Here is an 18,534-nt window from a genome sequence, read left to right on the forward strand (position 1 = left end):
TATTAATGGAGTCCATTAAACATTGGTAAACCTTTTCCTAGTGTATATGGAATTGCTAAATCCACACTGAAATATGTGGATAGTGTATGGTATATTTATTCAGATTTTCAGGGTTCGACAAATCAGTGAATCTACTCGCCCGTGGCAAGTAGATTTCAGCTGGTCGCCCCGTTCACCGGCGGCGCGTGCATGCGCAATGTGGGTCTTGCGCATGCACAGTGCGGGGCTGGCAAGTAGATTTTGCCGTGGTTTGTCAAGCCCTGCATATTTTTCCAGTCAGGTTTTCTTTTCAGTCATTTCTGTGTTCTTGTGTAATATTTAGTGATGATAATACATTGATTCCTGAAGAATACCTTACTGCCATCTTCTTTTGGATTGTATGGTTTGTAATGGCAGCTGGCAAAACTCTTTGTAACATATTGATCCATCTGCTATCAAAATGTTAAAGGGGAATAAAAGGGGTTCGGAGGGAAAGTTCTCCACTCTTTCACTGCTGCTTTAACATCATTGGGGGACAGTTCAAAGTAATCTACCTGTGGATATGCACAGCATCGGATGTGCATTTTACCCAATTTATCTGATAGTTATTTAGCATTCGAGCCATTAAACTTTATACAGCAATAAAGAACAGGAGAAAGCTCTGTTGTTTGTGATGCAAAGTTTGTATGCAGTATGCTCATTATTTTTGCAATAGGGGTAGGTGTTGCACAAGTAGATGATTGTGTGTCAAAATAGTACATTCTGTTTAGCACATTTCTTCCCAGTGCCAACCAGTATTAAGGCCTGGGGATTCCACAAAATTCAAAGAAAAAAAAACAGAAAATAATCAACTCATGTAATAAATAGGCTTTCAGTAACAAAATTACCATCACAAGACGGGTGGCAAGGGCATCTCCTCTGCTTTGTTCAGCGAGAATATCCTGTCACACTTCATGAAAACAGTGCGTATTTATCCTTTCCTTTACCCAGTACCCACTTGCTCCTGGTGATAATTGCTTTAAAACAGTCCTCAGTTGAATTGAGCCCTTATTCCCCAACTCCTCTATCTCACTGTTTTAATGTGATTTGTTGCCAATGTAATTACAAAAACAGAAATTGTTTAAACAGCAGTTAAGGTTGCTAAGTGACGGACATTATCACATCAATTACAAAGCCTAAGCACTTTACAAGGAAAAAGTTAAGAACGCCATATCTTATACTGCCTGTGTGATCCCAGCATTGTTATGAAATCTACTGTATATTTGAGAGACTTTGTTGGTCTGTCCATGTGTCCAGCTGTCTGTCTGTTCGTTCAAGAACTCATCCTAAATGGTAAGAGCTAGGACCATCAAATTCAGGATCTAGTTTCCTCTTATCATTACTTAAGCAAGGTGTTTGGTTGTGCCAGAAAATGGGATGTGCCTGGAATGGGATTGATTCTCATTATCCATTCCGAAAAGAGACTGAATCACCAGGTAGACTAGCTGAGGGCACGTTCCTTTCCCTCCTCCCCTGTCCAGGACTGCCCCAACCCTGAGCCTCCGAGCCCCTAGGTCAGGGGTGTCCAAACTTTTTTCAAAGAGGGCCAGATTTGATGAAGTGAACATGCGTGAGGGCCAACCATTTTGCCTGACATTCTTTGAACCATTAAAATTAAATGCAAATTAACTATTTTATGCAAAGTTTATTGCAAACGGCATACTTTTCATTTCGTCACATGGATGACAAATCTAAACAGGTGTTAAATCACTCTGCCTTTCATATCTGAAGGCCAGATGAAAAAAAAATCCAGGAAGCTGAAATATATGTCAGGAACATTGTAAAGTACATTACATATTATTGGTAATAAAGGTTGTCTGTCAACTTTTAAGTTCAAAAAATATGAACAGGAACATAACACCAAGTATACATGTTGTGTCCAAATATATTTATAACTGATTTAGACCAACTGACATTAACTGAGATTTTACAGTGTATTCATCTCAATACATATGGATTCGTTGGGGGCCTTAAAAGATAGATATTGCCAAATTACCTGTGGGGCCGTATTAAACCGGAACACGGGCCGCAATTGTAACAAGAAGGACTAATTTAAAATAATATACATATTAATGGATTCTAAATAAACTGTTACCACATAGGAAAATGCCAAAACCAAAACCTCTGCTCAGGTATGCAGCAGTGGTCAAAAATGCAGCCACAACATTAGAATGCATAAGGAATAGGACAGAAAACAAATATTGATCCAGGGTACATCCTGACTGGGATTTCTGTGTTACATTTTGGTCATATCATCTCAAAAAGAATATACAAGAAATAGAAGGTCTCAGAAATGGAAAAACTTCCATGTCTGGGGAGATTGAAAAGACTGAGACCGTTTATCAAGAAGAGACAAAAAAAAGAAGTTATGACAAAGGTACAAAGGTTTATATTATACATTTTAAATTAAATTAAATTAGCTACATCTACACTGCAATGCTATTCTGGGATACTGGAGTGTCCCAAAATAGTTATCCAACGTCTACACAGAAAGCCTGTTATTTCAGGCTTGCTATTCCGACATCCTGTAAACCTCATTCTATGAGGAGTAAGGGACGTTTTGGAATAGCACTTTATTTTGAAATACAAAATAAGCTATTTCGAAATAGCATTGAAATAAAATATGCAATTTCTGTAGCTCAAATTGAGTATCTTATTTCGAGTTACAGTGCTGTGTAGATGCACTCATGGGCCGTGTCCAGCCTTTTCCCGAAAAAACTTCCCCTGCGTCCAGACTCAAGCCGCGTTCTTTCGAAATTATTTCGAAAGAACGCGGCTTTTCTTTCGATGGCAGTAAACCTCAATTTACGAGGAAGAACGCCTTCTTTCGAAAGTTCCTCTTTCGAAAGAAGGCGTTCTTCAATGTAAAGAGGCCGTCTTCGAAAGAGAGCATCCAGACTCGCTGGGTGCTCTCTTTCGAAAAAGCGGATTTCTCTTTCGAAAGATCCGCCTGCAGTCTAGACGCGATCTTTCGAAAGAGGCTCTTTCGAAAGATGCTTTTGAAAGAGCCTCTTTCGAAAGAAGCCTGCAGTCTAGACATAGCCATAGTGAATAGTACACAGAAGGTAAACTAGATACTCCTCTCTACCTCTCAGAATACAAGGAAGAGGTAATATGAAAGTGAAAGGCAACAGATTTAAAACTGAAAAGGAAAACACTGTGAAAGTCATTGGGGACGTTCTGTACTGCTCACCATCAGCTTTATTGTACTTTCTTCTCACACATCCTATGCTGACTACTCAGACACTGTGTACTAAACGCGATGGACCACCATCTGATCTGGGATAGCAGTTCCTATGTTACTGGATTTAAGGGAGAGCATTACAGTTTAGAGCGTCCTGTACCTATATCCATGTATGTCTATTCAGCCACCTAAGTGAAGAGGATGACTGAGAAACATTCAGTTCTGTGACACTGTTTATCTTCCTAGTTGTGTAGAGCAGTGGTTCCCAACTGCTAGGCGACGGACTGGTGCCGGGCCATGAACCGCTGGCTGTTGGCCATGCCCATGCCTTGATGATTGGCTCAGCAGGAATCTAAGGGTATGTCTAGACTACATCCCTCTGGTGACATCCCTCCTGTAAACCTCATTTTACAAGGCATAAGGGATTGGCCGACAAAGGCTTTCTTTGTCGCCCGATCCTCGTCTTGACAGCTGCTTTTTGCTGACAAACTGCTGACTCGGCAAAACGCGGTGGCCATTTTTATTCAAATGAAGCGCAGGAGATTTAAATCCCCACTTATTTTGCAATGTCGGTATGTCTAATTTACATCCCTCTGTTGCCAGAGGGATGTAGTCTAGACATAACCCAGGTTCCCCCTAAGTCAGTGCTCACCAACCAGTAGATCGGGATATACTAGTAGATTTTGGAGCCACTGACAGGTGATCCTGACTGGTTTGGCCAGGAAGCTATCAAGTGCCGACACTTCAGTTGCTCCTCCACCCACTGTCATGCTGCTCCTGCCCTTTGCCTTGGAGCTGCCTCCCTGGGAGCCTCCTGCTTGCTGTGCAAGGTGTGGGAGGGAGAAGAGGCACCAATGTCAGGGTGTCCCTTCCTCCTCCCACTCTGTACCCCATCTCTACACAATGAGAAGGGGATGGAGGGAGCTTAGCAATGCTCTGGCACTCTCACACAGTGTGTGTGTCTCTGTCATTCTCCCAAGCACACACAGTCCTTCACTCTCATCTTCTGACCTAACACATATATGGGGGGCTGTTGCTACAGCCTCTGTCTGAGTTATGAACGAGTTACGGACCAAACGCTTGGCTGTAACTCGATCCGTTCGTAACTTGGACCCCATTGAGTTACACACGACCGTCTGTTTGTAAGCTCCAGGGGAGCTTTGGTCGTAAGTGCGAACGGTCATAACTCGACCGTTCGCAACTCGGGGAGCGGCTGTACTTCTTTTACTGCTTGCAAAGTGCATTGAGTTTGGTTTTGGAGTGGTCTGTGCATTTCATAATTTTCTCTCTTACGATTAAATTTAATTAATTGAGTAGTGAGTTCTAAAATGTCTGGAGTAATTAGCCCTATGGGAATTGCTGCTCCTGGAAGTGGCTGGCATGTTCCTGCAGCTCCTGGGAAAGGCAGAGCAGGGGGTCTCCACATGCTGTCCTTGCCTGCACACACTGCTCCTGCAGCTCCCATTGATCAGTGATGGGGAACCTTGGCCAGTGGAAGCTGTGGGCTCAGGGCCTGTAGATGAGGGGCAGCACATGGCGCCATGCAGCCATTGCTGTACATGCCAGCTGCTTTCAGGAGTGGGGCAGGACCAGGGCAGGAGGAAGCCGCCTTAACCCCACTGCTCCACCAGCCAGAAGCCATCTCAGTTAAGTGGTGCCCAGCCAGAGCCTGAATCCCTGTCCCAGTCTTACACCCAACCTCCTGCACCAAACCTTCTGCCCCAGACCTGAGTCCCCCTGCACCCAAACTCCTTCCCAGAGCTTGCACCCTGAAACCCCTGCTGGATCCCAATGGCCTGCCCTGGCCTAATCCCGGAGCCCCTCCCACACTCTAAACTCCTTGGCCAATGACCAGAGCCTGCACCTCAACCCCCTACCCTAGCCTGCTGAAAGTGAGTGAGGATGGAGGAGGAAGAGGGATGGAGTGAGCAGGGTGAAGCCTCAGAGAAGGGGTGGAGCAGTGGCGGGGCCTCAAAGAAGGGGCGGGAAGGAAGTGGGACAAGGGTATTTGGGTTTGAGGTAGAACTTACATTGCACTTAAATTCAAAAAGCGACCTTGTGGTTAAAAAGGTTGGAGACCCCTGCTGTAAGCTGTATGGCAGGGCAGCTGCTAATTGAACCCCAGCCAGAGGTTTAGGGCTGCCACATAGGGAGCTTCCTGGCTGGGGAGGGGTACTCCCTCAGCAGCAGAAGCTCCCTGCTCCGGACAATGAGTTTGCTGGTAGGAAAGGGGACACAAGGAGGAAGTACGTGGCTGGGACAGGAGAGGGCCAGAGGGAAGGGGAGTTTGGAGTGTGCAGTAAGTACTGGAGGAGAGGTTTGATTACCGCAACCGGGTTATCTTGCAGCTTCCTGTTAGGAAACGAAACACACTCCTCTAGCTTCCTGGTCTGGGCAAGGGGGAGCTGACTGCGTGGGGTAGGTGGGGGAAGTGAGGTGGGGACAGAGGGGAGTTTGGGGTGTCTTAACTTGTTTCCCTCTGGGCTGCAGGCAGCAAGAGTTAAACCCTGCATATGTCAGCACAGCAGCCCCAGCTGGGCTGCAGACATAGGACTCTCTTGTGGGGTGGGCTGGGGGGGGAGCAGATTACATTGGGGTAAAGAGGGAGGGTGCTGATGTCTATGCAGTGAGGTGGGGACACAGGGCCATCTGTTTGGGATGTCTTAACTTGCTCCCATCTGGACTGCAGGCAGCAAGAACCGGACTGTCTTAGCACAGCAGCCCTTTCGGGGCTACAGACATGGGACACTTCCCTGGGCTGGGGCAGGCTGTATGGAGTTCTGCCAACATCTCAGATGGGTTAAAAGCTTTGAGGCTGCTTTTGAATATTGGAACAAAAGGCCTAGCTGATGACATTTGCATGATTACATTTCAAACAAAGTGTACATAGGTGTAAATGGCTTAAGATAAGAAAGGAAAGGGATTCTGGTAACAATTTTTTTAGCGTTGTAGGTTTGTGCAAACTCTGATCGGTTACAACAGGGGTGGGGAATGTCAGGTTTTGGTTGGTGTTTTGTTTTGGTTTGGGGGGGGGGGGGTTTGCTTCTCACTTCTGTGTGGCCCCCAACTACATTTTCTGTGGATTATTGGCCCCCAATCCAAAACAGATTCCCCATCTCATGTTACAACGACATGTATTGTGTGTGTATAGAAACGATGTAAAATAACACTGACCTCTTAAAATTCATAACTATAATGAATATGCAAATATGGAAATAAAATTTTACTGGTCCGCCAAAAATTTGTGAATGGGTTTGCCAGCCTATGGTATAAAGGTTGGGACCCATTGGTGTGGAGGGAAAATTTTTAGGTAGTATATTTAGATATCCAAGCAACGGAGCATTCTGTGCTCCTAAGGACTTCATTGGGAGTTGGAAATACTAGTACCCCTAAAAATGAGTTCGTTTTTGCATAAATGCCTAATTATGGACTTTGGTGCTAACATTAGGCAAACAAGTATGAAAATGTTACCCTGAGTATAAAATTCTCATTTCAGCTGAGGGACCTAGGATTTTTTTTAAAGATTATTTTTTTAAAAGCACTACATTTATGCACAAATTTTCTATAGAATCGCTGAACTACCTTCTGTCCTGTTAACCAGCAGAACTCAGTGTGTATTTAAATCCTGACTCAGCCACATTTCATCCAGGACGACAGGATGAAAAGCTTTTTAACCTGAAAGGCAAGGCCAGTTCCCTCTGAGTGACTAGCCAGTATCTCACTGCATGATCTATGTTGTTTAGCTGCAGATCTGGGACACAGCAGGCCAGGAGAGATTCCGAACCATCACACAAAGCTACTACCGCAGCGCCAATGGAGCAATCTTAGCCTATGACATCAGCAAGAAAAGCTCCTTCCAGGCCATTCCTCGCTGGATTGAGGATGTGAGAAAGTACGCTGGTTCCAACATAGTGCAGTTACTGATTGGTGAGTTTGGGGAATTAATCCCTTTCTGGATGAATGAGGAGCTCAAAACTAGGTAGCATCAAAGCACTCTGCCAACACTAACCACTCACACCACCTCTGAGAGGCAGGTAGGAGTTTTTTCCTACTTTTACTGAAGTCAGAACAGACATAATAAAGTGAAATAATTTGTTCAGGGGAAGCCACTGTCAGAAACAAGATTCCAAGGTTGGGGCTTCTGGGTTCCACTGTCATGTTTAGATATCACCACCTCAGCATACCTGTTTTTTCCCAACTTTATTTTCTGGGGAGTATATTGTGTATTTGAATCCATATTCTCTTGCTTCTCAGTCCAGCATATACCCCACATTGTATTACATATGATTTAGGCTCCCAGGTAATGGACCATTACCCCCTGCGCTAGGCACAGTACAGACAGACAGTTCCTGGAAGTTTAAATGTCTTGAGTTCACATTATGGCAGATAGGAGGTTTCCTCTGCTTTTCATTTTTTAAAAACCTGCTAGAGCTTACGTTCTCTGACTTCCCTCCCTGTTCAGTGTTGTTCTTGTAGATCTGAATTTCAGAGTCAGGCACATGGGTGAAAACGCACGCACCATTTTGCACCTGCTCTGTACTTGCATTTACTGCAGTTGTACGTGCAAGTTGAGTGTTTGGCACACAGCTGTGCACCTGATCTTTGAAAAGCCAGTTCCTGTGTGTAATTTCATTTCTCATGGGCAATGACTGTGTCAGGATACTTACTATGCAGGACAACAGGTTAGCCTTTTGGTGCTTAAAGTCCAAAGAGTGAATGTTAGTTTAATTTTATACTAGAAGACTTGCCTAGATCCTTCAGGGTAGGAGGCTGGTGGTATGGAAGCGTGAAGGAGTCAGGGCATAGCTTTGGAGATGTGGGGGGGCTCAGGACAGGACACTGGAGGTGTGGGAGGTGCCGGAGTCAGGGCAGGGCCTTTGAAATGTAGTGAGCTCAGGGCAGCAGGATGGGAGTGTGGGGGTTCAGGAGTCAGGGCAGAGGGTGAAGAGGGACAGAGGGAAGGATGCAGGAATCAGGGCAGGAAGTGGGGAGGAGGGAGACTCAGGGCATGGGCTGTGGCCACTGGCTTCTCCCCAGGATGGCCGGGACTGGATAGTCCACCCATCAGCTTGTCCCAGAGGGGAAGTATCTTGCCTACCAGTTTGTCCCCAGAGGCCAGGTGGGACAGGGTCTGGGGAGCAGTGCTGGCTGTCCCTGCTGGTGATCCAAGGCCCAGTTTGGAGGCTGGAGGAGGGGGTACACAGACCATCCCATGCTGACAGAGAGGGAACTGACAGTGGGGGGGCTAGCTATAGCTTTTCTGGGGGGACTGCTGGCCAGCGGGCTGTCTTCCCCCACCACCACCTACTCCAGCACAGTTTGGAACAGAGGGACCACTTATCCAGTCTGATGGCCAGCAAAATGGTGAACCCCAGCCCCAGCTAGCCACTGCAGCTGCTCCCAGTGGCCACTGCAGTATAGCTGTCCCCCATGCTCGCTGCCCCCAGTAGTCACTCTGCAGTATTGCTGTCCCTCTGATCAGTCCCTTCCCTTTCCACACTATGGAAAACAATCCCATTCCAGGCACTTCCCATTTTCCTGACACACACAATCCCTGACCTCGCTTTAAGTTAGAAGAATAGGAAGCTGCATACCAAATTTGGTGGCCCTTACCAAATTTGTTTTACTGTTTAGGAGGAGTTCTTGAACAAACGAACTCAAAGACGGATGGACAGACAGACAGAGACGCACATTTCTAAAATATATAGATAGATAACGGCATGGATCAGAGTTCTGCATCCAGATCTTGCAGGCTGAGCAGCAGCTCTCGCTCATTCTCACTTTTATCTTTGTTTCTCTATCCCCAACTCCTGCAATGGTTTTGGCTTTGACCACCTGCCCGTTTTCCCTGCCTCACCGCAGGCTCTTGCTGCTGAACACCCCACTACCATGGTCCCTGCTACTGTCTCTTTTCTCCTTCATGCCCGCTCCTGAGCATTTGCACAGATACCAGGAATTATAAAAAAGTTAATCTGTAAACCGTTCCATTTTCTTCTGCCAGGAAACAAGTCTGATTTAAGTGACCTTCGAGAGGTTCAGCTGGAGGAAGCTCAGAATCTGGCTGAACAGTATGACATCATCTGTGCCATAGAGACGTCTGCGAAAGACTCCAGCAATGTAGAAGAAGCTTTTGTGAAGATGGCAACAGAGCTCATGATAAGGCACGGAGGCCCCATGTTCAATGAGAAAAACACAGACAGCATCAAACTTGACAGCAAAGACATAGCAGAGGGCTGGGGATGCGGTTGCTGATACAAGCTAGGTGGTATCTCTGACTTTTGCTGCAATTTAGAGGGATGTCTTCCCCTCAGACTGAATAGCACAGTAGCTGTATCCTCCTGAGAGACCAGCATTTTTGTAGAAGTTAGACTACAATGCAATCAAGATTTTGTCTTTTACTTTTAAAAACAAACTTGATTGAAATTTAGACCTGAAAGTTTAATCTTCCTTGATGTTTACTCTGTATTTGCCCCTGTTCTTTTCTTTGCTGCAAACTTCTCAGTAAGTTATGAATCTGAGGGAAGCAGCTTGGAACTGTTTGTTGGAGGACCGAGGAAGGTAAATCAAGAAGAAATCACCATATACCTGAAGTCCTAAACCCTTCAGTGTGGGTAGCTGGCAAAGGTGTCACGATTTCTGCATTTAAGTCAGTCAGCCTTGATAGGGTCTTTTAAAATTCTCAGCATTCCACAAGTGATCACATACACCAGACAAGTTACTAGCTAGTGTCTGTGGCAAAAGTGTTTCAAGTATCGACATGCTTGATTTGAACATAGGACCCAGCAGCAGCCATCTCTCCAAGACACTGGGCCATCCTGGATGCTTTCTCCTTGAAAGTGAAATTTGGCACATGGACCACTAACTACTGATGGTACTAAGCCAAGTGGGCTGTCACTCTGATTTTTAAAAAATCATTCAAATAGTGAAATCAGCCTGAGCAATAAAAATTGCTTGCTTGTTTAGCAAGAGGAGTCAGTACATTTCTTAAGTTTACTCTTGGAGAAGGAGGGGTTTGATTTTTTTACTTATTTGCACAGTGAATAGTTTATTTTCCAAGTTGGTATCATGGAGTTTTCACCCTCAGCTTTATTCATTTCATTCCATAACTCAAGAACAGCACCACTGGAAATAAGAACTGGAGAAGCCTTGAACAGACTTTATTAGCCATGATTGACTTTGGAGTGCTGCAGTATTCCTCACTGGTCACATACAAAAGTTAGCCCAATCCCATGTGATTAGCATTGGGTTTTGTTGCCAGAGGTTTTATTGCACAAGTCCTTAACTACAGCCTGGGCATTTGATGGGACAGTGAATTTCAAATTAGCTGAAGAATGTCTGAAATATGATTTCTTGGCTATAGGAAAATACTGAAACCTCTCTGATTCCCCCCGTCCCTCACAATCACACATTACCAGTTGCTTTTCATTTCTTGCAAATCTTTAACAAGAAAAATCTTCTTTTACTATTGACCAAAAGCCTGCATTATTATCTAAAACTGATTTAATAATCCAGCTAAATTGGCTTAAAGATGTAGCTCTTAATTATGAGCTTATGTTGCGTCTGTAGTTAGAAAGTGCTGAGCAACTATCCCTGGATTTATCTTCTCAAGCACCTTACAAACAGGGATTTACAAGAGGAACAGAACTGGATTTTTGAAGTCTACAGCTTAAAGCCAAGGATTTCAGATAATGATATTGGATGCCTGACTCTAGATATTTTACAAAGAGCTTGATTATCAGAAGTTCTGATCATCAACACATAAAAAGTTGTTTCAGGTTGCTGCACTTAAAAAAAAAATGAAGGCACCCAAAAATCAATAGTTGTTTTTTAAAGTCTTAACCTAAAATGATAGGGTGTATTTAGGTTATTACCACCAGGAATACAGTTTTTGGCCATTCCACGCATACCATCAGGAAACTAAGAAAGGGCTAATATCATGGACCCTGTTTTAAATGTTGATTTATCAGAAAAATCCTTTCCCTGCAGAAATTCTTGAACTATTTTCTCGTCTGTCTTGATTTTAAACTAAAGTAGTTGACTAAAGAATTAGGTTTGTTTTGTAGACTGTTTGCTTGTGATTTAAGATAAACTTGACTTCAGATTTTATAGTTGTAAGAATAAAGGGGCCTTAATATTTAGTTAAATTTTCACATTTCTGTTTTATTTGGAAATACAGGGTGAAGCACAAATACAGTTTTTTAGTTTAACTAGGGCAGTTTTCCAGGATACTCCAGGATCCCCTGCATCCAAAGATAAGAGGAACCGAGTGTCCAGAAGTAACAAAACACTGCAGATGGAGTTTTCCAAAACTCAAGGCAACTAATATACTATCAGTTTGTAAACCGCAAACCTCATACTTCATCCCCAGAGAAGGGATAAAAATTGGTTTAATCTAGAAAAAGGTCTGATTAACAACTAAAATCAGTCCTGAAATCTTTTTTCTATTGAAGAGATACCATGACAAATATATTCAAGATCCTCTCCTGTTTATTGATCAGTCTATATAGTCTGGGTAGAGTTATCCCAACTAATTTTTGAAGTGGTCATATTAGAAAAGCTGCTAAGGTCTTAATCCAGAGAATACTTGTATCTTATCATCATATTTTATTGTGCGTCTGTAGGCCCCAGTCCAACAATTTGGTGTGCCTACTCATGGGCACTTACATCATCACTCCACAGTCCTTGTTTGCAGGACTGGGGCCAAGTTACATACTAAAACCGTGCTGGAAAAAAATTCATGTGCATGTAAAAAACAAGTATTGAAACGACTTACATCACAGCTGAGCCTCTATTGCATTCTAGGCCTGGATGAGCTATTTGTTAAGAGCCAGACAGGACCTGGATCCTACTGATTGCAGTCAGCGCAAGTTTTGTCATTCACTATAAATGAAGGCAGAACTGAGCCCAGCATCTGAAAGAATAAAAGCATGCGACTCTTTAACCTTTGTGTAGCAGCCAAACGGAAATAAATCAAGCACTTTATTTTGTCTTAATCCTTTGCTATGGTTCATCTGGTGTTTCAACTCCAGTGTTGAAATTTTAAGAATCCATCTGCAGAGCTTAGTCTGTTTCACTCAGAAGTTGTTATAAAACGCAGTACTTGTTGTTTGTTCACTGGGCCTTCAAGCCTTTAGCTCCTTGGATTTTTCCTTTAAAGCTATAGCTGCTCAGTCAATGGCACAGTGTTTGGATTCATAATACACTGTTTCAAACTATCCCAGCAGAGTATACTATACACATCACCTGAGCCTGAGAGTAATGGTACAATCCTCACTGATGCATGGTTCTTTGTACTGAAATATATTTAACTGAGAACAGAATTTATATCTTTTTCAATAATCCCTTTTATAGACTTTGCTGTTCAGCTAGCCATAGATCCATAAATCATATCCATAGCTATGCAATCTAAGCCATAGGAGACAAATCCTGCTTGCTTTATTTTCAGTAATCCCATTGAAACCAAAAGGAGAATTGTGCTAGAGGAGGGTGAGCATGATTTGTCCCTATATTTATATGCACAAAACTATTTCTTGGGAATCTCAGGATAGAAATCTGCAGTGATGTACATCAAATGAGTGGTTCAGTAGCATGCAACCATCATTTAAAAGATAAATATTTGCCGAGAGCCTGTTTGATGGTAGTTGAACTTTTAACAAGACAATAAACAGCCATTATACTATTGGACAGTGCATTAATTGCTTTTGGCACATCTTCTTAGCCTACCATTACTTTTATAGTGTTTGTCATTTGCATTTGACAGTGCCAGAAGTGTGCTAGGTAAAGTAGAGATTCAAAAAAAGGGGCATTGGTCCCTGGCCAAACAGCTTACAAAAGGTGAAATTCGGTAGATTATGCTGAAATGAGAATACTTACAGGAGCTTATTCTCTGTCTGAACAGTACTGTTCCCTGTTTTGGTTTGGATACAACTAACTTTTAAATTCATCTCCTGTTGCTGATGCAGTCCATTTTGATGGGCAGAATTTGTACACATATTTATAACTGTGTCATTTTCAAATAAATGTGTATTAGTACAGAACCTTGATAATTTGTTTTGTAAAACAAACACTGAAAATAGGAGAAAATCCCATAATTATGGTATCAGCTTTACTACATTTGGGATCATGCCACATTATGCAGTGCTTGTTAACCTCATAAAGCGCATCTGTCCCAGCTGACGCTCTGCTTCAGGAAGCTTCACAAAAGCTTTGGCTTTACTTCAGTTTTTTTTCATTGCCTCTGGAGTTCTGTACCAAAAGTACACTATCAAAAGCCTCCATAAGATCAGATATACTAAAACAATAGGTTTCATTTTTGTGTAGAGTTGACAAATTGTTCAAGAAGCACTGTTTTTAAACAATATTGAAAAGTTGTTTGTGATTCTACCCTGACACATATTGTTCACTTTAATATCTTCACTTCCATTATTTCATGTAATAGTCCAAAACAGTCCCTGACTGATGGTCTCTTGCCATTTGGTATTGAGCTCCAGTAATTCTGTAGTGATATTTTGAACCAATTTTACATTATGTATGTGTGTTTTATATATACACACACACACACACTCCCAGAGAAAACTTGTATACAGTAAAATAAATAACACACAAGCAGGTTTGCATAATGTAAGTCTCAAATTTAATGAGCATTTATTGGCCAGTTACTGAGTAGTTGAAATTGGTTTTTCAACCACTATACCTCTCAGCAAGTCAGCTATACATTAATAGATCAACCTGTCCACTGGAGGAAACTCATTAAGAACCCATTTTTAGGGTGGTGGTCTTATCCCAGCTCACAGGCACAGAGAGACCAAACGGTTCGCCCAAAGTCACATAAGCAGTCTGGTGGAGTGCCTCTCAGCCATGGTGCAGAAGGCATGGATGGAAAAAGAGGGCAAAGCAAGAGCAATAATACAGTCTGTCAAGCCTCAAGACTGGCAAGATTTAGCGCAAATACTTTAAGGCTGTGTCTAGACTGGCAAGTTTTTCCGGAAAATCATCTGCTTTTCCAGAAAAACTTGCCAGCTGTCTACACTGGCTGCTTGAATTTCTGGAAAAGCACTGACGATCTAATGTAAAATCATCAGTGCTTTTCCAGAAAAACTATGCTGCTCCCGTTTGGGCAAAGTCTTTTTCCGAAAGACTTTTGCGAAAATGGCGATCGGGGCTTTTTTGCGGAAAAGCGCGTCTAGATTGGCCACGGACGCTTTTCCGCAAAAAGTGCTTTTCCGGAAAAGCGTCCTGCCAATAGAGACGTGCTTTTCATGGAAAACTTTTCCATTAAAAGCATTTCTGGAAAATCATGCCAGTGTAGACGTAGCCTAAACGCAAGAGTTTTTGCGTTAGAGTATTTGAGTAAGAGAGCGTCTATATTGGCATGTGCCTTTGCGCAAGAGATTTGCTTTTGCGCAAAAGCATCCGTGCTAGCGTAGACACTCTCTTGCGCAAGAAAGCTCTGATGGCCATTTTAGCCATCGGGCTTTCTTGTGCAAGAAATTGATATTACCTGTCTACACTGGCCTCTTGCACAAGAATACTTGCGCAAAAGGACTTATCCCTGAGCGGGAGCGTCAGAGTATTTGCACAAGAAGCACTGATTTCACACAGTAGAAAGTCAGTGTTCTTGCGCAAATACTTGCAGCCAGTGTAGACAGGTGGCAAGATTTTGTGCAAAAGCAGCTGCTTTTGCTCTAAATCTTGCCAATGTAGACACAGCCCAGGACTCTAGTTATTCCGGACCTGACTAGTCCTTAAATTGGGCCTTTAGGCTGCTCAGATACACTGCAGGACTGGCCAGCATACAACTGTTCCAACTCTAGGAACACAAAGGCCACATTTACAGCCTGCTGAGCTGCTCTGGGTACGCCTCAGCCTGGGTCTAGACCATTCTACTGTATATGAGGGCTGGTCTACACTTACAGTGGTGCATCCTGCTACAGTGCTTAGTGAAGAGCTGCCACCAGGATTTCTGTTGGTATAACAACAGCATTCAGCCGAGTGGATTTTCCACACCCCGAGCGACATAACTGGCTTACATTTGTAGCCTAGATGAGGACTGAGTCACAAAAGAGGTTTGACTATTGTTTCACCAGTGCATATTGAAAATCATTGTGAAAATGATTAGCAACTGTCTGTAAATGGGTTGGAGGGAAAAGGGAAGTAAAGCGTATTTTCCAACACTAGTTGTACATTTATTACATCTCTGTTCTACAGACCTCATGAAGTACAATTGTCCTGTGTGCAGTCTAAATTGATAGCTAGCCTTTGCAAGAGATTACTTAGCCCTCAGTTACATTTGTGTACCTACAAATCCTTATGAACTTACTGGTAACAATATGAAGCTACTGGAAGATTCTAACTTGGGTATCTTGGCATGCGAGCCTTCAGATTACACATTGCACATAAGTCTCTGGGTTTGTTTGGCTGCATACTAGCCATCCCCTGTGTGTTGCTGGACTGGCAGAAATATTGCTTTGAACAGTGTTCAGTTTAGGGATGTTAAATATCAATTAACTAATCAAATAATTGATGGGATTTCCATCGACTATTCCATTAGTCAATAAGGACTAGCGTGCTTTCTGCCTTTGAAATGTACATGAGCCCCAACGGGAGACTCTTGTACATTTCAAAGATTGATAGGCCGTGTGGAGCCCAGGGCCAGCAGGGAGCCCCCCACTAACACTGGGCTCCGTGTGGGCACTGGGGCTCTTGTACATTTCAAAGAGGAAGCGCCTCTGCTGCGCCCCGCCCAGTCCCATAGAGCTGGAGTTGGGGGAACTGGCTTTTAAGCCAGCTCCTCCCAGCACCCATTCCTTTACCCCCCTTTTCTGCCTCTGCGCTAGAGGAAGCCAAGGGGGAAGCGACTAATTGATCGGTCACTGAAATCCCTAGTTCAGTTCAGAGTGCATGGGCACCCCATTGGGCTTGCAGAGTCACAGCATCACCAGGATGTAACTGACCACTTTGTAACATTCTTTGAGACACTTGAGAGCAGATCTTTCAGCAGCAGCGTGGCAGGGTCCCTCCCCCCCGCTCCATCCTCTCCTCCCCAAGATTAGAGCAGGCCCACCCAACTCGCAGACCCTGAGGCCTGGTCTGGGGGGGTTAAAGCAGGCCCTGAGGCCTAGTCTGCAGTCACAACAGGCCCTGAGGCCTAGTCCACGCCTTGAGGGGTTGGGGTAGAGAGGTCCAGGCCCTCCCTCTCCACCGGACCCCAACCCAGGGCCCTAATAGTGCTGGGTGGTTCCCACCACTGGCTCAGCGGGGGGGGGGTCCTCCCCAAAATGCGCCGAGCCCACTGGGGTTTTCCCTGCCCCTTGCCCTGGGTTGCTTCCTACCCCAGCCTTGTGGCCGACGGAGGTCCCACCTGGCAACGCTGGGCTGGCGGCGGCAGCAAAGTCAGCCGGTCCCATCTCTGGGGCAGCAGCACAGGGGTTGTCCACTGCAGCGGGGCGGGCGGGCCCCCTGGAATCGGCGTTGGGGGCATGCTCACCCCGGGGATGGTAGCAGCAATAGCGGCGGTCCCTCCGGCTCGGATTCTGGCAGCAGGTCCAGCGGCGGCCGTGCACCTGGGGCTGGAGCTCCTTCCTCCCCGGCAGTCCACCCCAACTGAGCAGCCTCGCAGCCTTTTATAGTGAGGCTGCACTGCGAGCATGCCCGGTAGGGCTGTGGGGGAGGGGCATATTCTACCCAATAAACGGGCTCCCCTCCCTCCTGCTCAGTGCGGGGCAGGCTAGCCCCGTCACAAGCGGAAAGAGCATTTAAGCTCCCAAAATCCCTTTGTAGATCTTCCCTGGCAGAACTGAACCATATGTAGCCATTTACACCCATGCAAAGTGAATGCAAAACCCTACCAGGTCAGAGAAAGGCAGTATTTTACACTGATGTGAATGACGACACAAGGTGCAAGAGCAGTGGAGACTCAGACACCTGGTGGAAAACATAACACTATTTTTTTTCTGTTACTAGACACTGAGGGGCTAGATAGCTCCTTGAAATAAATGGGAGTTGAGTCTTACACATCCCTGCATGAAAAACCATTGAGCTTTTGAATCCTGGCTCCATTTTATTTAATTTAGTTTCAATAAAACACCCCAGTCAGTCCTTGTCCCTCAACAAAATGCAGCCAGCATCAGACAAAGAGCAAATAAGTTCTCCATCTTACCCTGGACTCCTGGTTCTCTGTATATTCCACCCCCACCAAGTGTGAGCAAAAAAATGGGGATGCCGGTGACCTTGCAGCATGCTCTGAAGGGCAGTAGATTCAGGCCGTTTTGCACCATGGCTAGAGATAGAATCATAGAATAATAGGACTGGAAGGGACCTCGAGAGGTCATCGAGTCCAGCCCCCCGCCCTCAAGGCAGGACCAAGCTCCGTCTACACCATCCCTGATAGGTGTCTATCTAACCTGTTCTTAAATATCTCCAGAGAGGGAGATTCCACCACCTCCCTTGGCAATTTATTCCAATATTTGACCACCCTGACAGTTAGGAATTTTTTCCTAATGTCCAATCTAAACGGTTGATGAAATGGTGCAGAGAGAATAATGTTTGACACTGAATCTATTTCCATTGCATCCTTCCTGCCATAAGCAACTTTTCCTTTATGTCAAAAAGAGACTTTTGTATAACTGAAATAATGCCGGAGAGGTAAAGTTGAAAGCTGACAGGCCTGTGCACAGCTTCTCAGGAGAAGAAGGGAGAGAGGAAAACACAAGGCCATGCATCTTTGACTTCACAAAATCGAGTGCTAAAAATAGATCTTAATACATTCAACCTAATCTCGTAGTGTAGATGTACCCTCAGGCATTGTATGTAATAATTGGAAGGCCTGAAGTGTGTCAGTGACCAATCAGACTTTACAATTCTTTCCCATATGTTCAAGTGATCGGTAGCATTCTGGGCTCATTTTAGATTTTGCAGTGTTTCAATGGTGACCACCCTGTTGTGCAAATTCTTTCTGGCAAACCAATCTGCTGTTAGGCTTGCCAATCCTTCAGGATTGTCCTGGAGTCTCCAGGAAATAAAGATGAATTTTGAATTGAAGATCACAACATGTGATGAAACCTCCAGGAATACGTCCGACCAAAAGTGACGACCCGATCTGCTCTTTAGTTCTTATATGTTACTGGGCTGCTTGAACTCCACAGGTAGTAGAAAGACTTGGTGCAAAATGTGATTCAGATGCAGGGTGTATTATGTATTTTAGGATAGTGCTTAATTTGTAATGAAAGAGGCCAGGGCTCAAGCAATTCTTTTACTCTCATATCCAATGCAGCAAGCCCAGATGTGCTGTGATTATGAACTTCCATGCCTAGAAGTACCGGGACCCCTGGCAA

At 44.4% G+C, this 18,534-nt stretch overlaps 1 protein-coding gene across 2 annotated transcripts in view; it reads left to right on the top strand.

Annotated features, from left to right (window-relative positions):
• RAB43 (RAB43, member RAS oncogene family) overlaps positions 1 to 18,534 on the top strand; it is a 66,488-nt gene that overhangs the window by 10,467 nt on the left and 37,487 nt on the right. Inside the window, exons 2-3 of one of the 2 annotated variants that reach the window (XM_006125840.5) lie at positions 6,946 to 7,129; positions 9,204 to 13,239. In XM_006125840.5, coding sequence (XP_006125902.3) covers positions 6,946 to 7,129; positions 9,204 to 9,454 — 435 coding nt within the window. In that variant the 3' untranslated portion in view covers positions 9,455 to 13,239. Of the gene's footprint in view, positions 1 to 6,945; positions 7,130 to 9,203; positions 13,240 to 18,534 lie in introns of those variants that run through there. The other variant, XM_075939658.2, reaches the window with a different exon arrangement.

This window comes from Pelodiscus sinensis, chromosome 11 (genome assembly GCF_052426305.1).
Source record: "Pelodiscus sinensis isolate ZL-2025 chromosome 11, ASM5242630v1, whole genome shotgun sequence".
NCBI lineage: Eukaryota > Metazoa > Chordata > Testudines > Trionychidae > Pelodiscus > Pelodiscus sinensis.